The sequence below is a fragment of the Ranitomeya imitator genome, chromosome 2 (assembly GCF_032444005.1).
Source record: "Ranitomeya imitator isolate aRanImi1 chromosome 2, aRanImi1.pri, whole genome shotgun sequence".
Lineage (NCBI taxonomy): Eukaryota > Metazoa > Chordata > Amphibia > Anura > Dendrobatidae > Ranitomeya > Ranitomeya imitator.
The window spans coordinates 830286691-830305591 of NC_091283.1; the positions used below are offsets into that span (position 1 = coordinate 830286691).

General features: G+C 39.6%; 3 protein-coding genes across 3 annotated transcripts; all 3 read left to right on the forward strand.

Moving 5' to 3' along the window:
• The first annotated feature begins 800 nt into the window (after positions 1-800).
• Positions 801-1794, forward strand: LOC138666850 (olfactory receptor 8B3-like). The gene has a single exon (XM_069755028.1). It carries the CDS (start codon positions 801-803, stop codon positions 1728-1730), a length of 930 nt encoding a protein of 309 aa, XP_069611129.1. The 3' UTR covers positions 1731-1794.
• Positions 1795-9625: 7831 nt separating this feature from the next.
• On the forward strand, positions 9626-10399 carry LOC138666851 (olfactory receptor 6C75-like). The gene has a single exon (XM_069755030.1). The coding sequence runs from the start codon at positions 9626-9628 to the stop codon at positions 10397-10399; it is 774 nt and encodes a 257-aa protein (XP_069611131.1).
• A 7009-nt stretch (positions 10400-17408) lies between these two features.
• On the forward strand, positions 17409-18338 carry LOC138666852 (olfactory receptor 5AR1-like). The gene has a single exon (XM_069755031.1). It carries the CDS (start codon positions 17409-17411, stop codon positions 18336-18338), a length of 930 nt encoding a protein of 309 aa, XP_069611132.1.
• The last annotated feature ends 563 nt before the right edge of the window (positions 18339-18901 follow it).

The following is an 18901-nucleotide window of genomic DNA, read 5'->3' on the forward strand; positions in this document are numbered from 1 at the left end:
TTACGTTGTCCATGCACATGAGAAGACTGTCAGCTTCTTCGGTTGACATCTATTTCCTCTCAACATTTAGCATGCAACTTTATTTAAATGGAAATCCTTCTTCCCCGCCAACATCTTCCATTATGGCGCAGTAGGGCGACTCCGATATCTGATAAATTATCTTTTTATTTTACTAAAATTGACCAGCTGAGTGAAATCTTGGCAAATTTCCTACGATAATGTCAATGATGTGATATTATTGTGTGAAAAAAAATAAACAGATTGTTGACCTTATTTTCTCCTTCTAATTATATGTAATTACATGAGATTTCTTCATCGTTATCAGATTCCCAATGGTTGTGACTCCCAGGTGATTGGCAATACACAACCTCAAACCCCTAAAGTGAACGCTCACATTGTATAAATCCATGTTGGATGCCTTCTGTTCTCGATAAAATGATCTGCATATCTTCAGAAGTTACTGATTTCTTATTCCTGTGTTGCATTTCATGTAAGTCTCCCTTCTCCAGCTGGATATCTGCAAAGCTAGTACCTTCCAAGAGTCATGTCAAGTTCATCTTACCACACCAATCTAAACTGTACTTTATGCTGATGAGGAGCAAAAAGTCAGAAACAGCATTAACTACAGACAAGTGTCTCTGGTCTGGTGACATCCCTAGTCATGTTTCAAGATTCTCTATAGGGTAACTATAGGTGGCCGCTCTCCTCCTTCTGGAGGACAGCAAATTAGAATTTTTCCCATTGACCATTTCCTGTAAGACTTTTTGTCCCAGCTGGATCGCTAGTCTCATCAGAGGGAAATGGAGTGGTCAAACCTCACCGTCACTGACTTCGTTCTCCTCGGCTTCCATGAGCTTCCAGACTTCCAGTTGGTTTTCTTTTTCATATTTCTGGTCACTTATGTCGCAACGTTGGTTGGAAATTTATTAACAACTGGTCTATTTTGCATTGACCCTCATTTCCACAGTCCCATGTATATACTCCTGTGTAACATGTCAGTACTGGATATGTCCTTCACCTCAATGGTTCTACCCAAGTTATTGGACATCTTTCTAACTGGGAACAATGTCATCTCCTACCATGGTTGTATGGCTCAGGTTTTCTTTTTCGTGGTGCTCATAGTGTCGGAATACTTCATCCTGGCTGCCATGGCTTATGATCGTTACGTGGCCATCTGTCATCCCCTTCGTTACTCTTATTTCATGAGCCTGCAGGTCTGTTTCTGGATGACATGGACATCTTGGAGCATAGGAGTCCTTGAGGGCATTCTTTATGTGATTCTAATATCATCTTGTACATTTTGTAGGTCAAATAAAGTAGACCATCTTTTCTGTGACTTAAAGCCTCTAATGAAGCTTTCTTGTAGCAGCACACAGACAATAGAGACAATAATACTTGTACTTGGGTCCATCATTGGCTTTATTCCCTCGGTCATGACCTTGGTGTCCTACATCTATATCATCTCTGCAATCTTGAAGATTAACTCTAAAGAAGGAAGACACAAAACCTTCTCCACCTGCTCCTCACACCTCACAGTCATCCTCTTGTTTTACGGAACGGTCCTCGGCATGTACATGAGGCCAAAGTCCAGTTATTCCATGGACCAAGACAAGGTGTTTGCCATCTTGTATTCCGGAGTCATTCCAATGCTCAACCCTCTCATTTACAGCTTGAAAAATCAGGAGGTGAAGAAAGCTCTGTGCAGAATAAAGAAACAATTGTTTTTTTAACTGAAGACTATATCAAACATAATATATACAGTACTGTGCAAAAGTTTTAGGCAGGTGTAGAAAAATGCTGCACAGTATGAAGAACGGTTTCAAAAAAAGAAGTGTTAATATATTTTTTTAATCAACTAACAAAATGTAAAGTGAATTAAGTAAAAAAAGAGAAAAATCACATCAATATTTGATGTGACCGCTGTTACGATTCCACCTCTCACTGTGTCTGGGATGCAGTTACTGACAGCTCGGCCTTCCAATATGGTACATGGGTGTGCTGAAGCTGTCAGTACTTTGATTGGCAGCTCAGTCATCCAGTCTGGTGCAGGGGCGTGCTGAGCTGTCAAGTGTTTTGATTGCCAGCTCGACCATCCAATCTGAGACTGGGAGGTAGCGGCTGTCTCCAGATGTTCATTATCCCAGGCGATTGCCAGGCTACTTAACTGAGCTATTACTCTCAGATCTCTGTCAGCTGTACATTTAGCTACTGTGTGGTTTGTCTCTGTGGCTGGCATTCTGCTACAGATTTTTTTTGTTGCCTGTCCTTGGACCTTGTTCTGACTATCCATCTGTTTAACCTCTTCTGCTCTGATCCACTATCCTCCAGATGTTCATTATCCCAGGTGCTTGCCAGGCTACTTAACTGAGCTATTACTCCCAGATCTCTGCCAGCTGTACATTTAGCTACTGTGTGGTTTGTCTTTTGTGGCTTGCATTCAGTCATAGATCTTTCATTGCCTGACCTTGGACCTTGTTCTGACTATCCATCTGTTTAACCCCTTCTGCTCTGATCCTCTATCCTCCTGGTATTCTGACCTCGGAACGTTACCCGACAACACTTTTGTCTCTTCCTTCTGTTTATGACCTACCCTCCTGGCCTCAGACTCCTTGACTACCCTGACTCATGTCTTGGCTGTGACAAGTGACTCAGTGTCACAACTGCCCTTTGCCTTCAAAACAGCATCAATTCTTCTAAGTAGAGATGCACCAAGTCAGGTATTTTGTAGCATTATAGTCAGGAGTATGAGTAAGTAGTTATACCAAGCAGGTGATAGCATCATTTTCAAATGTTGGTTGAAATAAAATGCATTAAATGAAATGGAAACAGCTGTGTAAGAGACTTAAAACTGGGTGAGGAACAGACAAACTCTGCTACAAAGGTGAGGTTGTGAAAGACAGTTTCATGTCTCAGCTCAAGCACCATGGCAGGACTGAGCCCAGCAACAAGACACAAGGTAGTTAATATATACTGTATATGTATATATACATATACTGTATATTCAGTCCTGTGCAAAAGTTTTAGCTAGTTGCAGAAAATAAGCTGCACAGTAAGAAGATTCAAAATATAGAAGTGTTCATAGTTTAACTTTTTATCAACTAACAAAAGGCAAAGTGAATGAAAAAAGGAAAATCTAAATCCCATCAGTATTTGGGAAACAGCATAAATGTATCAAATCAAGGCGGATACTTATCCATCATGTCACATCATCAGGGAGGCGTCTGATTGGTTCCAAATATATTCTGCAGCCGGACAACGACCCCAAACATCCAGCCAATGTAATTAAAGGGGGTAATTCCTATCTCCAAGATCCTATTCCAATATGTACAGTAATATTACAAATTTTGCTATAGGTTACATACAGCGTTAGTTTTGTACAGGTCTCATCAACTGTATTTCAAACTATTATTGTTTTTATGTAGACTTCTTGTTATGTTTTGGATCATTATTGTTTTTTTTATAACCTTCATAGTAGGGGATGCATTGAAATTAATGATATATATTATATGTTCTGGATTACTGGAAAAGGGACATTCATCTAGATATTGTTCCTGATAAGAATTTGGGGTTGTGAGAGAATTTTTCTAATTTTGCACTCATGTCCGGGACTAGCATATTGATGATCTATCCTCTTGTACAGGAAATAAGTTGCAGTGCCAATAGAAAGGTCGGCAATTTGTTGGTCCCGAACCACCCATTTTAACTCCACAGTATAGGAGTTAGTTTCAGGAAATGTAAAAATTAATCGACATTCTCTTAAAAAATATATCTGGTAAATTAATGACTAAGTAATTCATAATAAATTTCTAGGTAGATGATCTTTCACACGGCCCCCACCATGTTTAACTGTAGGTATGATGTTTGACTTGTGGAATGTTGTAATAGCTTTGTGCGGGTCAAAATGGGACTCATACCTTCCAAATAATTCTTCTCAACCTATCTTTCTATAGAAAATTATCTAAAATGGTTTGAATGTCATCCAGAAGTTTAAGTTTCAAACAGAAGAAGATCAATTGCGGACTGCAGTGTTTTCCAGGATGCTGCTCCCACCCTTTTGTGTCATTTCTTTCTTAGGATATATGAAGATGGCATCTCTTAGATCTCGGCGTACCCACCTCATTTTTGAAGCAGAAGATGTTTCAGGAAAATGCTGGCAATGATTTCCGTGAAGAGCCTTTTCTGCTGTCTGAATAGACATCTCTTGCTGTTGTTATTTTTTTTATAATGTCATACACTATATAACATAGTGGCAGCTGCCAGAAGAATGGACGGTCACTTATTTTAGCCATGTCATGACTTTCTGAGCCTGAAATGTTTAAAAGAAGCAACAAAAAACGGACCATATGCACAACACATCGTATTGACATGAAAAAGACGTCACGTGCACAATACTCTGAGAGTTCAGACCAGTGACTTAGTGTGAGGGGTCCATATGAGTGATTGTCCTGGGCACCAAGGTCTATGTTTGCCCCCTGTCAAACATTCAGTGCCGGCAAACACCACTTCTTGAAGCGATGGAGTGGGAGCAGGGTCAAAGGATATAAAATAATTATATAAAAATTGTAATAAAAATTTAAAAAAAAACAACAATGCATAAATTTTTATTGTTAAAATATCATGTCTGCTTTAAAGCGGTTGTCCAGGCTCAGGAACAAGTTTTCAATCACTCTACAGTATGTGACTGGAGATTTGTGAATCCTAACAGTGTGCACAGTGCGCACTGTCAGGATTCTCCGGTGTCAGCACTGGTCACATGACTACAAGTATGTGATTTGCTTACTCGCAGCCACATTCCAACTAGTTGTTTCCGGCCTCACTCAATTCATGTCTAGTTGGCATGTGACGGCATCTATGCAAATCGCATACTTGTGGTCAGGCTCCTGCCTGTTATTGGTATAAGAGGATCCTGACAGCGCGCACAAGCATTCCCAAGATCCATCACTTCAGGAACCTTTTCATTTATTGCTCAGTGACCAGACATCTTTTTCTGTCATGCGGTGTCAGCTGCACAGTAATTGCCGCAGCTTTTTATATCATCTTCTCTTAGTTCAGTATCTCTCAATATTGTAGGCTTACATTAAATGCATTGGATTACATATGAATAGAACTAATAACACAATACACAACATATATGTGACCTATACACATACAGTGGGGAAAAAAGTGTTTACTCAGCCACCAATTGTGGATGTTCTCCCACTTAAAAAGATGAGAGAGGCCTGTAATTGACATCATAGGTAGACCACAACCATACATATTAGAGTGGAGGATTATTTTTACAACGTTTCCTTTTTAGGAACAAAAAAAAAGACATATTTTATCAACTAAGTGTCTATGACCAACTTCAGATCCACTTTTATGAGAATATAAAGTTATTCGAACCATAGCACGGATTTCTTACCCACACCTCAGAATACCATAAAAAAAGTTGTACGGCCATATGTCCAGCAAAGTCCAGTCATTACGTAGCGCTAAGGCTGGTTTCACATTGGCGTTTTTTGGGGTGCGTTTTTGCGGTAAAAAACGCAAAAAAACGCATGGTGAAAAAACGCATGTAAACGCGTGTAAACGCTGCGTTTTTTTGACGCATGCGTTTTTGCATGTGGTAAAAAAAACGCGGCGTTTTGACGCGTTTACATGCGTTTTTACATGCGTTTGCGTTTTTTAAATGCATGCTGAGAAATGTGTGACAGCTGCCAATCATCAAAAAAAAGTAAAAAACCCACTATAAACAGAAACAGTTAGGGTTAGGGTTAGGGGTAGGGATCATAACCCTAACCCTACCCCTAACCCTAAGGGATCCTAACCCTAACCCTACCCCTAACCCTAACCCTAAGGGATCCTAACCCTAACCCTAACCCTAACCCTACCCCTAACCCTAACCCTAAGGGATCCTAACCCTAACCCTACCCCTAACCCTACCCCTAACCCTAACCATAAAGGGATTAGGGGTAGGGTTAGGGGTAGGTTTAGGGTTAGGGGTAGGGTTAGGGGTAGGGTTAGGTTCCCTTTATCACCTTTATGTTGGGGGGTGGCATATCAGTGTGTTTTCTGGTTTTTTAATAAAAAAACGCATGCGTTTTTTACCGCAAAAAACGCATGCACCAAAAAACGCATGCGTCCCCATTGACTCCAATGTATTTTTTGACCCCAAAAAAACGCATGAAAACGCATGCGTTTTTTTTTGGTCCAAAAAACGCTTCTAAAAATACTACAAGTAGCATTTCAGAAAATGAACGCATGCAGTAAAAAAACGCATGCGTCAAAAAACGCGACTAAACGCGTACACAAAAAAACGCATGCGTTTTCAATGTTAAAGATAGGGAAAAAAAACGCATGCGTTTTTTTGAAAAAAAACGCTGCAGACAAAAACGCAAGTGTGAAACCACCCTAAGTCTGTTTACCCTAGCGTTTTTAAGGGATCATTAAATTCTAGTAGTCATATTTTTGGCCATGTCTTTTTTTTTATTTTGTCCCTTACATTGATTCAACCTTAAACACAATTATATTTTTGAACCTTTTCCATTGTCATAGATTTCCTTGAAACATACAACTCTGCCCTTCACCTCTCCAAACAAGCCTATTTCACCGCATTCATCACTGCACTATCCAACAATCCAAAATGACATTTTTCATTCCCTCCTCAGTCCAAGAGTGCAGGCCCCCACTATCGACCTCAGAGCTGGCAATCTGGACAATTATTGCAATGAAAAAATTGACCATATCCGACAGGAAATTTTCTCTCAATCCCCTAGCATCATGCATTCTCCTTTCTCCTACACTCCATGTAGCTCACTTTCTGTCTTTGAACTGGCCACGGAAGAAGAGGTTACCTGGATCCTCAAATCTTCTCTCCCTACTACCTGCACCAATGACCCTATTCCCTCACATCTCCTTCAATCCCTTTCCCCACCTGTGACCACTCACCTAACTAAAATATTTAATCTCTCTAATCAGGTAACTTTTCTTCCTCCTTTAAACATGCCAACATACATCCATTACTTAAAAGACCATCTCTCGACCAGAACTGTGCTGCTAAATGCAGACCTGTCTTTAATCTTCCTTTCATCTCTAAACACCTGGAACGCCTGGTCCACTCCCGTCTAATCCACTATCTCTCAGACCACTCTCTTTTTGACCCATTAAAATATGGCTTCCACTCTTTACATTCTATTAAAACTGCCCTTACTAAAATCTCTAACAATCAACTGATGGCTAAATCCAAAGGTCACTGCTCCCTGGTGATCTCCTGGATCTCTGCAGCATTCGACACTGTGGATCACCAGCTCCTCACTATGCTCCATGCTATCGTCCTCAAGGGCAGCATTCTCTCCTGGTTCTCCTCTGACCGATCCTTCACTGTATCTTTTGCTGGTTCCTCTTCCTTTCATCTTCCCCTTACTGTCGGGGTTCCTCGAGGATCAGTCCTAGGTCCCCTCCTCTTCTCCTTGTATACTGCCCCTATTAGGAAAACAATATGTAGATTAGATTTTCAGTACTATTTCTATGCTGATGACACCTAATTATACACCTTCATATAAAATACCAGTGATTGTTTTTCCTCTGTCTCTAACATTATGTCCTCCCTCTAAAACTGAATCTCTCAAATACTGAACTCCTGTGTTTCCTTCCTCCACTAGCTTTCCCAAACCCAATATTGCCATTTCCTTGTGTGATTCCACCATTACTCCCCAGCAACATGCTCGCTGCCTTGGTGTCATACTTGATTAATATTGTTCATACACTCCCCACATCCGATCACTTGCTCATGTCCATCTACACCTCAAAAACACCTTTAGAATTCCACCTTTTCTTAACTTTGACTCTGCAAAAACTCTTACTGTGGCTCTTATTCATTCCCATTTAGACTATTGCACTGTCTACTAATCGGTCTCCCTGTTACTAAACCCTCCCCTCTCCAATCGATCCTGAATGCAGCAAACAGGATCATAATCTTTTCCAACCGCTGCACCGATGCCTCTGCCCTGTGCCAGTCGTTGCACTGGTTGCCCATCCAATATAGATGTTAATATAAAGTTATCACTCTCACCCATAAAGCGCTCCATGGTTCAGCACCACCCTACATCTCCTCCCTCTTCTCAGTCTACCACCTAACCTGTGCCTCTGGTTCTGCTAATGACCTAAGATTAACATCCTCAATAATCTGAACCTCCCACTCTCCTCTCAAAGACTTCTCAAGAGCTGCGTCAGTTCTCTGGAATGCAATGCCCAAGAAAATTCGATCAATACCCAAAACCTATAGTTCTAAGCATGGTCAAAAAATTGCACTTCTTTAGACTGGCCTATCGCATCCCCTCACTTATGTAGCTAGCTATTCCTGTTTTACCCTTACAAAATTTTCCTCCAAATCAGGTTCCTCCATGCACTTAATAGCCCTGTGTGTCTGTACTGTACATGCACTGGGTGGTTCATGCTGAGTTATTTGAATCCCCTATTTATTATAATAATGGCTGGACCATACAAGCATTTTTGTTACCATTTCTTCATAGATTGTAGCTTGTGAGCACCAGGGCCCTCACTCCTTGGGGAATCTGTTGAATTATGTGTTGCTCCGTTAAGTCTTTATTGTCTGTACAAGTCCCCTATGAAATATAAAGAGTTGTGGAATATATTGGAGCTATAGAAATAAAACTGATTATTCTCGTTATCATTGGACAACGCCAGCATCTCATCTCCTCTAGGAACAAAAGTCTGGGCATGTTGAAATTAAACTTGCACGATCCTTCTTTACCCAATATTTGTCATCAGGAGGCAGTAGGGAGGCCTTCATACACACCTGACAGATAAATCAGAAGGTCTGGAAAAATTTTGGCTAAAGTGTAGAAGTGAAGCGCTTACAAGTCCACTTTCAATATCAATAACTTGATGATTACCCTGCACAAACAGAAAAAAAGATTGAACAAAAAAAGTTCTTACAGAGCACTTCCAACCACACTCCAGCAGAAGTATATTATCATCTAATGTAGATGTTTTTATTTTCTTTATTCATATTTTTCTATATTATTTTACTATATTATATTATTTTCTAAATTATTATTTGTTGCTATTAAATAAATTGAAGATTTCCTGAAACGCGTCAACTCAAATCTTATTTTTTTAATTGACATTTAAAAAAAAAAAATGTATTTACTAAATAATGCAAGAAGATTGGAGAGAAATGATGCTTATATTCTATAAACTTTATATCATTATTGGAGACCTGAGGTCGGATTCAAATAAAGCTCTTGGCGAGATGGGGGGCACTATTCTGGTTCCCCCCTTTAACAAGTGCATACCTTTTTTACAAGCGCACATTGTTGGTGGATATCATGATTGTTTGGCTGGTTTTTTTTTTGTATTTTGTGATAATCACATATTTTCTCCTTACTAATAATAATTGTGTGAAATTCTCTAATTATTTTTATTATACATAATTACATTTAGTTGATAATTGCCTTATGGTTCCCAGGAGCTTTACAAATCAACATCTCGAATCTCCAAAGTGAACTCTCCTTAGATACACATTGTATAAATCCACCATAGAGACCCTCTGCTCTCCATAAGACATCCATGCATCTTCGCGAATCACCGATCGTACAAAAGATGTTTGTCTCATCAGAGGGTAATGGAGACAATAAACCTCACCGTCACTGACTTCGTTCTCCTCGGCTTCCATGAGCTTCCAGACTTCCAGTTGGTTTTCTTTTTCATATTTCTGGTCATCTATGTCGCAACGTTGGTTGGAAATTCATTAACAACTGGTCTATTTTGCATTGACCCTCATTTCCACACTCTCATGTATATACTCCTGTGTAACATGTCAGTATTGGATATGTCCTTCACCTCAATGATTCTACCAAAGTTATTGAACATCTTTCTAACTGGGAACAATGTCATCTCCTACCATGGTCGTATCGCTCAGGTTTTCTTTTTTGTGGTGCTCATAGTGTCGGAATACTTCATTCTGGCTGCCATGGCTTACGATCGTTACGTGGCCATCTGTCATCCCCTTCATTACTCTTATTTCATGAGCCTGCAGATCTGTTTCTGGATGGCATGGACATCTTGGAGCATAGGAGTCCTTGAGGGCATTTTCTTCATCATTCTGATATCATCTTGTACATTTTGTAGGTCAAATGAAGTAGACCATCTCTTCTGTGATATGAAGCCTCTAATGATACTTTCTTGTAGCGACACACAGACTATAGAAATGGTAATATTTGTTCTTGGTGTCATCATTGGCTTTGTCCCCTCAAACATGACCTTGGTGTCCTACATCTATATCATCTCTACAATCTTGAAGATTAACAGGAAGGAAGACACAAAACCTTCTCCACCTGCTCCTCACACCTCACAGTCATCCTCTTGTTTTACGGAACGGTCCTCGGCATGTACATGAGGCCAAAGTCCAGCTATTCCATGGACCAGGACAAGGTGTTTGCCATCTTGTATGCCGGAGTCATTCCAATGCTCAACCCTCTCATTTACAGCTTGAAAAATCAGGAGGTGAAGAAAGCTCTATGCAGAATAAAGAAAAAAACTATATTTTGCCAGGCTACGCTAAATATAAAACTAGAAATCAAAGCCATGTTTTCCAACATTTAAGAAGATTTTTCCAACCTACACAGAAGAGAATCCAAAGTCTTTGTGAAACTTGATGGCCGCGAGATGGTTTCACTGGAGATCCCAAAGGCAGAGCTCTGAAGAACTTTGTTAGTCCAGTACAGCCATATCTTCAGTTGTCCTAAAGATAATAAATGGAGAGGAGGTGTGAATGTGCAGCCATTGCTCTATTTGAACAGGTCACATCATAGTCCTGTTGTGGGACCCGATGATCAATTGTGGATAGATGACTCTTTGCAAAGTTGGGACAACAGCTTTAATGCATGTTTCATATACAGACCGTTTATAATTGATCTACAATTAGCTAAATGTCTTTCGTGAAATATATAACTATAGTTCTGTGTATTAGATAAATTACTATACTATACCGTTGTAATCAGAATTTGTTAAGTCCCACTGTAAATTCGGGTTTATTAGCAAAACGTAAAACTTTGTTTTTTGTAGTAAAGGAATGTAAATAGCAAATCACAATAAAACGATTTTTTTTCTCCAAATTTAGCATAAAATTCCACGTTGACTAACTACTGCAGTGTAAGAATAATTTATCCCCCTAAATATGAACCCTCATAACAGCGCGCATTTCCAAACAACTCTAGCATACCAGACGTAATAATAAGCAAGGGCTTCATTAGTTGCACCTGATGTGCCTGAGAAAATACACATCAAATACCTAGACTGGCTGTGAAATTATGGGCATTTGATTGCATGCAGGGTCAGACTAGGGTGTCTGGGGCCCACAGGAGGAATTGTCTGTAGGGGCTCACCCTACAGCTGTATACAAATATCTGTAATCCATTATCCCCATTATAGTGGGACATCGACTGTCAACAGGCGGCTCCTGCACATCTACTGTGCGCCACCATAACTGGGATGTACAATTATGGTAGTTTGCATTAAAGGGCTTCTTTATTTAAAACAAGTTATAATAATAGCAAATACAAGGGAGAAATACTGCCACACCATGACCAGACCACATAGTAACCGAATAATGCTACATAGAGGGGAGAAATACCAACACATTGTGACCAAACCACATAGTAACCGAATAATACTGCATACAGGGTATAAATACTGCTACATCATGACCACACCACATATTACCACCACGTAGTGACTATATACTGCAATACTGATCATGAGTAAAAACCACAATACTACCAACACTGTTATTACCACCAGTGACATTATACACAGGTGCTCTGTATATAGTATAGCATATAGTGTCAGTGTACAGGTAATGCAGTGATCACCAGTGACATTACACACAGGAGCTCTGTACACAGTGTCAGTGTACAGGTAATACAGGGATCACCAGTGACATTATACACAGGAGCTCTGTATATAGTGTCAGTGTACAGGTAATACAGAGATCACCAGTGACACTATACACAGGAGCTTGTATATAGTGTCAGCTTACAGGTAATACAGTGATCACCAGTGACATTATACACAGGCGCTCTGCATACAGCTTATAATGTGCAGTTAATACAGGGATCACTGGAGACATTATACCCAGTAACTCTGTATATAGTGTATAATGTACAGGTAATACAGGGATCACCAGTGGCATTATACACAGTAGCTCAGTATATAGTGTCAGTGTACAGATAATACAGTGATCACATGTGACATTATACACAGGAGCTCTGTACACAGCTTATAATGTGCAGGTAATACAGGGATAACTGGAGACATTATACCCAGTAACTCTATATATAGTGTATTATGTACAGGTAATACAGGGATCACCAGTGACATTATACACAGGAGCTCTGTATACAGTATCAGTGTACAGGTAATATAGTGATCACCAGTGACATTATACACAGGAGCTCTGTATATAGTGTCAGTGTACAGGTAATACATAGATCACCAGTTACATTATACACAGGAACTCTGTATATAGTGTCAGTGTACAGGTAATACAGGGATCACCAGTGATATTATACACACTAGCTCTGTATATAGTGTCAGTGTACATGTAATACAGTGACATTATACACAGGAGCTCTGTATATAGTGTTCAGAGACACCTGCACAAATATGGACCATTAAAAAAGTAAAGCATATTACAGCAGTAAATGCTCTAATTGCCCCCTACAGTAATTATGTCCCCCACTTGCCACAATAAACTAATAATGTATGTTCCTCATTCCTGCTCCAATATAGTAATTAAGTCCCTCATTCTGGTCCACTTTATTTAATAATGTTCCGCATCTTGGGCATTTATGTCACTTTCCTTGGCTGGCTCATACGTCCCTTGGCCTGGCTGAAGTCCTATTATGTCCCTTGGTTTGACTGCCCCCCTTATGTCCCTTAGCCTGAATGGCCCCCTTTATATCCCTCAGCCTGGCTGGCCCCTCCATATGTCTATTGGCCTGGTTGGCCCTCCCATATGTCCTTTGGCCTGGCTGGCCCTCCATAAGTCCCTTGGCCTGGATGGCCCCACAAATGTCCCTTGGCCTGCCTGGCCTTGCATGTGTCTTGCCTGCCTGGCCCCCCTATATCCCTTGGTCTGGCTGGGTCACCAATATGTCCCTTGACCTTGCTAGCCCCTCATATGTCCCTTGGCATGGCTGCTTCCACAAATATCCATTGGCTTGGCTGGCCCCCATATGTCCCTTGACTTAGCTGTTCTCCCATATGTCCATTGGTCTGGCTGGCCCCCCATATGTCCCTTGGCTTGGCTGGCACCCCATTATGTCCTTTGGCCTGGCTGGCTCCCATTATGTCTCTTGGCCTGGCTGTCTCCCATTATGTTCCTTGGCCTGGCTGCCCCCCATGTCCCTGACACTTGACGCTATTTTTCTCTTAATGTATTTTTGGGGTTTTGAATGACTAAAAAGTAAAAAAAAAGTAAACTAAAGTCATACATATATTCATTTTCTTTATCAGACGACTTATAAATGATGATCTACATGGCACAGAGCCATCAGATTTCCACCATCTGATTTATTGAATTGAGAATTTATTGGACCCTCTTAATCATTTCTCTTCAGTGTTGGTTTTTCTAGGCTGTAGCATATTTTGAAACTGTTGGCTGAGAACGTAAATGTTCGGATAAATCCAAAGGAGACATTTTATTTCAAAAATGGAAATGAATATTCCCATTGAATATGATTTCCGTGGTTGTAGAAACTGTAGCCCTTTACCAGTGAATGTCCTGATTAGGAATTATAGCTATTTGTATAGAACAATTGTGGCCATACACAGTAGACTTACATCAACCAACACCCCGATTTCTGCCAACCATCTCATTATTCATTCACCGACTGGACCTTAAAGAAATAAAAGCTGGATGTATAAAAAATGACAAACTTATTACTCACCTACCGTCACCCATCTGGATCCTTTGCTCTGCTCCGTGATCTGTGCTGTCATTGGGACTGAAGACATCAACACTCAACCCCCGGGATTGTGCACTGATCAAAGTCACCTGACTGCTGCAGCCAATCACAATCCTCAGCAGTCTAGCGGCTGGTTGAATGTTGATGTCTCTTGTCTTGGTGTAGATCTCGGAGCAGACAACTCCTTCAACTTTCCGTCCAAGCCAGAAGATAGACTATTTATTCAGTCTTGGATGGAACATCACGGCTACAGCCAACCACTGGCAAGTTGCATCCGCCATTAAAAGGAATGAGCAAGAGACTGTCAGGGAACACAGACAACAATGCAAAGGAGCAGAGCCGCTCTGGTGGGTGAGAATCTTCTCCTTTCTTTGTCTCTAGACCTCCATGGGCCCATAAGTAACATATCAATACTTGGCTGCCATCTTGGTCCACCTATGAAGCCGAGCGACAGCCATAGGAGATATCCACTATGAACTGTAATAAGCACATAGAAGAAGAGATCAGACATTCACAAGTTAAAGTACCCAACGGAGGATACAAAATAAAGCAAGAGTAAATTAAAAGAATTAAAAAACATAAAAATGATTAAAAAAAAGAAAAGAAAAAAATCAAACATAAAAACTGAAATAACCCCCCTTAATTAAAATAATGACAAAAAAATAATATCTGGAAAATTCAGATCTATTAAAATGCAATTACAGGCATTATATGTGCCCCAAAAATACCAACAATAACTGCGGCTCAACTCTCATAAAATCAACCAGCATACAGTTCCATCGATTGAAAAATGACGGGTCTCAGAGAATGGTGACACAAACCAGTTTTGTTTCTTTTCTTTTTTTTTAACAGATTTCTACATTTTTTCATCACTTAAATAAAAGCGCTACAAGTTTGATACAGCTGTAATTTTAATAAAACAAAACCTAAAAAACAACGTCAGAATTGTGCGTTTTTGTCACCAATTCACCGCACTTGGATTTTTTTTTTCTGTTTTCCAGTACATTATATGAAAAAAAAAAACTGAGGAAGAAACTAAGGCTATATAACCTTTGAAAATTACTTGCTTGAGGACTTGTTTACACATTGTGGCTTTGCTGCTTTTTTTCTGTGAAAAAAAACAAACAAAACTTTTTTAAAATTATTTTTCTCTTGGGGATTTAAGGGATCCAAGCATTTTTTCATATCTGCAACGTCATTTCTTTCGGAGTTTTTGCAGCGTTTTTCCACCCATTCAAATGAATGGGAAAAAAGCACATAAAAACGCATAAAAAACAACCAAATCTGCTGCAAATACTCAACGTTTGCACATACACTTAGAAGGTCCTGATTTTGATGTAAGTCACTCGCAGAACTCACCGATACATAAAACTGTATATAATGCAACATCTTACAAATATTAAAGGAAACTTGTCACTTGATTCATACTGCCCAAACCACGGGCAGCATGAATCAGATCCTGGCTGCATGATTGTAGCCAGGTATATTTTTCTTGGAAACGCTCCTTTAATATCCGGCAAGGAACCATGGAAGGAGACAAGACTAGTGCAGCTCTTCCCAGCACCGCTAGAGGTGATTGTCAGGCAGTGGCATAGATAAACTCTGTGTAAAATTGTGACCTGGGCCCCATCTGTATGTTGGTCAGGGGTATAGGCACTTGTAGATCTTATAAAGACATATTTGTTGGCCCCCCATGTACAGTGGTATGTAAAGGTTTGGGCACCCCTGGTCAAAATCACTGTTATTGTACAGTTAAGCAAGCTGAAGATAAAAAATTCCCTAAAATGGCTAAAGTTAAAGATGACACATTTCCTTCAGATTTTAGGCCAAAATATATATTTTCAACATTTATGTTGTAAAATTACAAAAAAGGAAAATGGGCACCCTGCATGGTTAGTACCTAGAAGCACCCCTTATTGCAAGTATCACAGCTTGTAAACAAGAGGCTTCCAATTCTTTTATTTTGGGGGATTTTCATCCATTTTTCCTTGGATAATTCTCCCAGTTCTGTGAGATTCCTGGGCCGTCTTGCATCCTCTACTATTTTGAGGTCTAGCCACAGATTTTCAATGATGTTCAGACCAGGGGACTGTGAGGAGCATTGTAAAACTTCATTTTGCACCTTTTGAGGTCATCTATTACAGATTTTGCCATGTGTTTAGGTTCATTATAAATTTGTAGAAGCCATCCTCTTCCTCTTTTCACCTTTAGTTTTTTTTTTTTACAGATGGTGTTATGTTTGCATCAAGAATTTGTTGACATTTCATTGAATCCATTCTTCCCTCTACCATTGTGTAATTGGCTGCAACACAACCCCAAACCATGATTGATCCACCCCAATGCTTAATGGTTGGTGAGATGTTCTTTTTCTGAAATTCTGTGCTCTTTATTTCTCCACACATTCAGTGCCTTTGATCATTGTGGACACGGAGTTCTATTTTAACCTCATCTGTCCACAGAACTTGTTTCCAAAATGCATCAGGCTTGTTTAGATGTTCTTTTGCATACTTCTGATACAGAATTTTATGGTGAGGACACAGGAGAGGTTTTCTTCTGATGAATCTTCCATGAAGGCCATATTTGTGCAGGTGTTTCTGAACAGTAGAACAAAGTACCACAACTCCTGAGTCTGCTACATCTTTATGAAGGTCATTTTGCAGTTAAGCAGGGTTTCTGATATGCCTTTCTAGCAATCATGTAAGCAGCTCTCACTGAAATTTTGCTTGGTCTTCCAGACCTTATCTTGACCTCCACTGTTCTTGTTAACTGCAACTTCTTAATTACATTTAGAACTGAGGTATTGCTGTCAATTATGTTAAATAATAGTCACCCTGGTTGGGTGTTTGCTTGTATTTTAATACTTTTTGTGAGACTACCTTCTAGTAGTTTTCCTGATATGGTTTTCTCCTGCGTTTTTGTGCCTGATATTAATTGCATTTTAGAATAAGTAAAGCTTAATGTGATTGTGAGATTTGGTCTAACACTTCGTAGTGGTGGAATATTCAGAAATTATTGACCATACATCATAGAGTTAAAAATAAAAGTGTAGTACTAGTGATTCTACCAAATATAGTTTCGATCTACTGAACTCTTCCAACTTGTCAGTTTCGATGAATTCTAGCCTTGACATCGCTTGATTTTTTTTTTTGAAATGCTATAAATAGTTATTCACTTTTTGGAGAGTTAAAATTATTTGCTATATCACTTTGTGGAATGTAATGATTAAGACATCTTAATTATTAAATTTCTTGTCCTTCCCGGGAGTCGTTGTTTTAATTGCTAGTAAATTCAAACCTCTGGTGCATATTTCAATGGGATAAAGGTTCTATATATTCCTTGTATTTTTCCATTGTCATTAAATAGAAACAACCATTTCTGCCATGTGTGAGATTACACGACTCAATTCTCGAAAGGAAATTATTCCTTTCATGTTGCTAAATGGAGGTACAAAATTTCAGCCTTACTGAATTTGTTCTCCTCGGCTTCCATGAGCTTCCAGACTTCCAGTTGGTTTTCTTTTTCATATTTCTGGTCATCTATGTTGCAACGTTGGTTGGAAATTTATTAACAACTGGTCTATTTTGCTTTGTTCCTCACTTCCACACTCCCATGTATATATTCCTGTGTAACATGTCTGTATTGGATATGTCCTTCACCTCAATGGTTCTACCAAAGTTATTGGATATCTTTCTAACTGGGAACAATGTCATCTCCTACCATGGTTGTATCGCTCAGGTTTTCTTTTTCGTGGTCCTCATGGTGTCGGAATACTTCATCCTGGCTTCCATGGCTTATGATCGTTACGTGGCCATCTGTCACCCCCTTCGTTACTCTTATTTCATGAGCCTGCAGGTCTGTTTCTGGATGACATTGGCGTCTTGGAGTATAGGAGTCCTTGAGGGCATTATGTACGCCAGTATAATATCATCTTGTACATTTTGTGAATCAAATGAAATTGACCATTTATTCTGTGATATAAAGCCTCTTGTAAAGCTTTCATGTAGTGATACACGGACCATAGAAACAGTGATACTTGGACCGAGTGCCATCATTGGCTTTTTTCTTTCAATTATGACCTTGGTGTCCTACATCTATATCATTTCTACAATTTTGAAGATTAACTCTAAAGAAGGAAGACAAAAAACCTTCTCCACCTGCTCCTCACACCTCACAGTCATCCTCTTGTTTTACGGAACGGTCCTCGGCATGTACATGAGGCCAAAGTCCAGCTATTCCATGGACCAGGACAAGGTGTTTGCCATTTTGTATGCAGGAGTCATTCCAATGCTCAACCCTCTCATTTACAGCTTGAAAAATCAGGAGGTGAAGAAAGCTCTGTGCAGAATAAAGAAACAATTGTTTTGTTAGGTCATTGTTCACATGTCTGTTTGGCGTCCATGTATATTTGACTCCAGTAGAAAAAAAGACAAATGTGTAGAAAAATAGATACAAACACATTCCAAACTGAACTCAGAGTTTACACTTTTAACTGATTAAGTCTGAAAAGGAAATGTAATGTTGCTGTTTAAATAAGTAAAATAAATAAGTGCTTATATAGGTGGAACTGTCAAATGGATACAATTAAAAATACAATCTTTGGCGTCAATCGGCATCTGATTTTACACCTTTAGTGTTCCATTGGTGCACAGTGCTAAAAATGAATTTATTAAACAGATGACAAAATAAATGATCCATTTGCAATCGACTTTAAAGGGAACCTGTCACCTAAAAAAAAAATGCTATGACCCTGCAGATATGAGGATAACCTGCAGGTTAATAGCATTCTGAACCTGCCTGGTGCCTGCATTTAGACCTATGCTGCCAGGAGAAAATTAACTTCAGTCCCTCCGACAGCGTTCAGGATCCAGTCATTAGGGCAACGCCAGTGGGTTCAGTCACGACTCTGTGTATGGAAAATGGGGGTGGAACCG